The 4,368-nt window shown below is 38.5% G+C and overlaps 1 protein-coding gene across 1 annotated transcript in view; it reads right to left on the bottom strand.

Annotated features, from left to right (window-relative positions):
• The window catches only part of DCAF10 (DDB1 and CUL4 associated factor 10), a 37,163-nt gene extending 33,047 nt beyond the window's left edge, over positions 1-4,116 (bottom strand). The window contains exons 1-3 of the mRNA XM_053700015.1: positions 3,335-4,116; positions 1,638-1,767; positions 989-1,267 (exon numbers count right to left, since the gene is read on the bottom strand). Coding sequence (XP_053555990.1) covers positions 989-1,267; positions 1,638-1,767; positions 3,335-3,714 — 789 coding nt within the window. The 5' untranslated portion in view covers positions 3,715-4,116. The remainder of the gene's footprint in view (positions 1-988; positions 1,268-1,637; positions 1,768-3,334) is intronic.
• Between the last annotated feature and the right edge of the window lie 252 nt (positions 4,117-4,368).

The following is a 4,368-nucleotide window of genomic DNA, read 5'->3' as shown; positions in this document are numbered from 1 at the left end:
TCGTAGTCGGCTCCCAATAACTGCTTTACCAAACTTAACCCTTTCTCAGCCCATGATTTAAAAGCTCTTTGATTAATGCCTGGAGAAAATAGCGGGTTACTCTGAATAGGGAGAAAATCTGAACAAAATCAATCCCTAAAATTGTACAAAACTTATGCCAAGCTAAGACTATATTCTTAAAATGTTATAAGGGAGAGAACATTAAAAGGCAACTGTCGAGGTTTACAATGCAATATCGCTGTTAACGCAAAAGGATATATTAAAAAGGTCTCCTCCTCAGTGGAGGAAACTATATTAGTTTTAGCCAACCAATCAATCGCAAATTTTTATCAGAGAGGCTATATTATACAGCTTAACATCTGGAAGTGATAATCCCCCTAAACAGGTTTTCTGCATTAACCTAGCTAAAAGCCATGCAAGGTTTTTTATTCTGCCAGATAAATTTGGAGAAATACCCATAGAGCTTTCTCAAATCACTATTAGATAAAAATAAAGGTAAATTCTGTAGCGGGTAAAGGAGATGGGGAAAGATGATAGCTTTAATCAGATTCACCCTCGCCGTTAGACACAGCGGAAAGGAAACCCATAATTGTAAATCCAATTTAATTTTTTGAAATAACAGTAAATAATTGTCAGAGTACCAATGCTTAGGATTCTTATGCAGGTCTAAACCTAGATATTTAATAGTGTCGACACGCATCAGTTCACTTTTTTCTAGGTTGACCTTGTACCCTGAGAATGAGCTAAACTCTTCAAGCAGATGAATTAAAATAGGTATGGATTGATGAATATTCTCAAAAAATACTACAATATCATCCGCATATAACAGAATTTTTAAACGTTGAGAGCCCAAAGAAATCCCCATTAAGGTGTCTCTTAATCGTATCGCTAGGGGTTCCAAGGCTACGTTAAACAGTAAAGGTGATAGCGGGCAACCTTGTCTAGTGCCACGCTGCAACATTATCTTAGGGGAGCAGGTTCCATTTACCAACAGATATGATATAGGTTCCGAATAAATTTTGTGAACAAACTGAACAAAGTTCTCATTAACCCCAAACTTTTGAAGCGACATGAATAAGTGTTCCCAAACAATAGAATCAAATGCTTTAACAGCATCTAATGTAAGAACAGCCATGTCCTGAGCCCTACTAATTTTATGTCCTTGCTCCTTGTTCCACGCATAATCTAAAAAGGTGGTAAGTTTGCGAAAATTCTTGATCGGGTTCCTAGAGGTCATAAACCCCGTCTGGTCAGGATGTATAAGGTTCTGTAAAGGGACAGTGTAATACTTATAATATTATAAACATTTTCTGCTATCCAAAGAACAAAATAATTGCATGATTTAACCTAAATTTATTTAATGATAATTTGTGTAATAAACATTGAAAACGTTAATATTAGATCATTCTAGCTTATTATTGGCTAAAATTTTAGCCAGGTGGTCAGTAGAATCAGCTGGGTGGTGCACCTAATAGGTCCTGGTGAGAAAATGGATTTGTATACTCCAGAAATCACAAAGCGATGCAGTTTTTATTCAGTTAGAAGACGGTGGTGTCAACAATGAAGTTATATTAGTACACATTGTTTACTACATAGAAAATTAGGACACATTGCAGTAAAAAAAAACAACAAAAAACATTTGATTTAACATACCTGATATTATTTACACAGTCTTCGTGAGCCTCTGAAAGTGTTTTGATGTGCTTTGAAGAAACTGGGTCAAAAAGCAAAACTTCTGTTTGCTCACATGCCACTGTTAGTACCGAACTAATAAAAAAAAATTTAAAAAAGTGTTTGCATTATAATACTGGAAAACAATATTTTATGTATATCTATAGTATTTTTTCATTTTTAAAAATAGATATTTTTTTTAATTAATTTTCTAATAAAGGAGGGTTTAATAAAGTGCTGTACAGTATATAGGTAAAGCATATCATCTCCTTAAAGGGACACTAAACCCAAAAAAAATTATTTCATGATTCAGATAGAGAATACAATTTTAAATAACATTCCAATTTACTTATATTATCTAATTTGCTTTATTCTTTAGATATCATTTGTTGAAGAAATAGCAATGCACATAGGTGAGCCAGTCACACAAGGCATCTATCTATATGCAGCTACTAATCCGCAGCTACTTAGCCTATCAAGATGATTTTCAGCAAATTATATCAAAAGAATGAAGCAAATAAGATGCTCTTTGTAAATCATGAAATAAAAAAAAAACGTGGGTTTCATGTCCCTTTAACCACACTATAAAGACAAAGTTAACTTAATTGTGCTAATCATAATAGCAATGGTATTATGAACAGTAAAAACAATATACAAGAGTAATGAACAAGTACCCAATAAGACCATTCAATATAGTAGAATTGCATAATTAAAAAGTGCATAATAAAAAGACAATACAATATCACTCTGAATTTCAAATAAGCAATAGATTTTTTTTCTGACAACCCTCCCCCCCCCCCACCTATTTTCCACTAGGCGGTAGGGACAAACCCTATGCATTATCCGATTTGTTGTGCACCCGGTGACCTCATGAAGACATGGGCCAATCAGATTGTGCATTATCGCCAGAGGGCAGATACGCTCCAGAGAGTTCTGTTCTAATCAGAGCCTACGAACCTAACCATGGGTCTCACTCCCCACGACATGCTTTTAAAGGTTCTCGGACAGACCGGACTGTTATCCGAAGGACATTTGTCTGTCAGATTATTATCCGTTGTACACACATTCCGTATGAAAACCTTTAAAAGCACATTGTGGGGGGTGGGACCCATGGTTAGGTTTCCAGAGGCGGTTGCGGCGCTTGAGGCTCTGACTAGAACAGAACTCTCTGGAGTGTATCTGCCCTCGGCCGTTAATGCATGATCTCATTGATCTGATTGGTCTGTGTCTCTGTGAGGTCACCGGATGCGCAATCTGATAATGGATAGGGTTTGTTCCTACAGCCTCGTTATTTTACTGCCCCTTGTATCATGTGACAGCCATTAGCCAATCACAGTGTGCACATGCTCAATAGGAACTGGTGCATCAGAAAATGTGCAAATAAAAAGACTATGCAAAATTAAATAATGGAAGTAAATTAGAAAGTCAATAAAAATACTTGGTCTATCTAAATCATGAAAAGTTTAATTTTGAGTTTAGTGTCTAACTATTTTATGTAGTTTTTGCCACTAAATTATTTCCGAATAGCATTTGCTTTCGTTCCTGTTGATACCACATCAAACCAAGACGAGAGGAAGAAAAATAAACAAAACTTTCCAATAGCTTATGAATCATACTTTTGTATGTCTAATTCATTCAATCATTACATATTGTTTGTTCTTACCCGTCTGGGGAGTACTCGAGGTTAAACACAGCCCCATGTGTCCTGGTGCTTAAATTAACAGAATCAGCAGGATGAATTGAACTGTACAGGCTGGTCATTGTTTTATAATTATCCCTTGCAGGGTCCACACAGAGCCCTCTTCCAATGCACCTATCCTTCAGCCACCAGAAGAGCTGACCACTGGAACCAGTACTGCCCTTGTCATCCTTTACAGCATTTTCAGTCTCTGCAAGGGGTTCCCGTTGCGCGGGGGCGGGGCTCGTACGCTCTAATTGTTGTTCAACATCTTGCCCCGCCCCCGCTGTGATATTATTTGCTTCACCCCCTCCAGACTCGTCACCCCGCCTCTCAGTCTCTGCTCCCTCCTGTGGAAAGCTCATTCTGTGCAGTTGTGCACAGAATATTCGTGAAGAAATATATGCACTTAGAACGGTGTCGCCGGCTTTGTGTTTAGCTGATAGCGCCGGCTTGGGGAGCGCCCTTTTAGCTTCAGCCGTTGGCGTCTAGGGACCATAGAGGAGGTGCGGAGCAGATAACCATGACAGCTCCAGCTAGAACCCGGCGGTGCTCGCCTCCTCACGCAGGCTTGATTCGTTTGCTAACTGCAGCAGACACCTGCGCCGCTTTCAGTATCAGCTTACTTCCGCCGGAGCAACCAACAAACCTGCACCAAAGGACTGCACTCAGGAAACACCAAAATCCTCCCGCCACCCGAGCTGTCTGCTGCGCGTACCCGCGTCCACCAACCAGACACAAGAAGAGAGGTCGCGCGCATAACATAGTAAGACTGTTCCACGGTGCTGGTGCGAGACTCGCTCTTTGCATGAAACGTCACAGTGGTGAGACAGGATAACCATTTTTGATGTGGGAATCAAATTTGCCATACGAATATTGTATGCTGCAATACAAACGACATTATTTCTAATGTTAAAAAAAAAATCGGTTTATATATAAATATATATATATATATATATATTTTTTTTTTAAACTACGTTAAGGCTGACTGTTGCTATTACTACCCAAATAAAAGCTTT

The sequence above is a fragment of the Bombina bombina genome, chromosome 2 (genome assembly GCF_027579735.1).
Source record: "Bombina bombina isolate aBomBom1 chromosome 2, aBomBom1.pri, whole genome shotgun sequence".
Taxonomy (NCBI): domain Eukaryota; kingdom Metazoa; phylum Chordata; class Amphibia; order Anura; family Bombinatoridae; genus Bombina; species Bombina bombina.
This window is presented reverse-complemented; position numbering and strand designations above follow the sequence as displayed.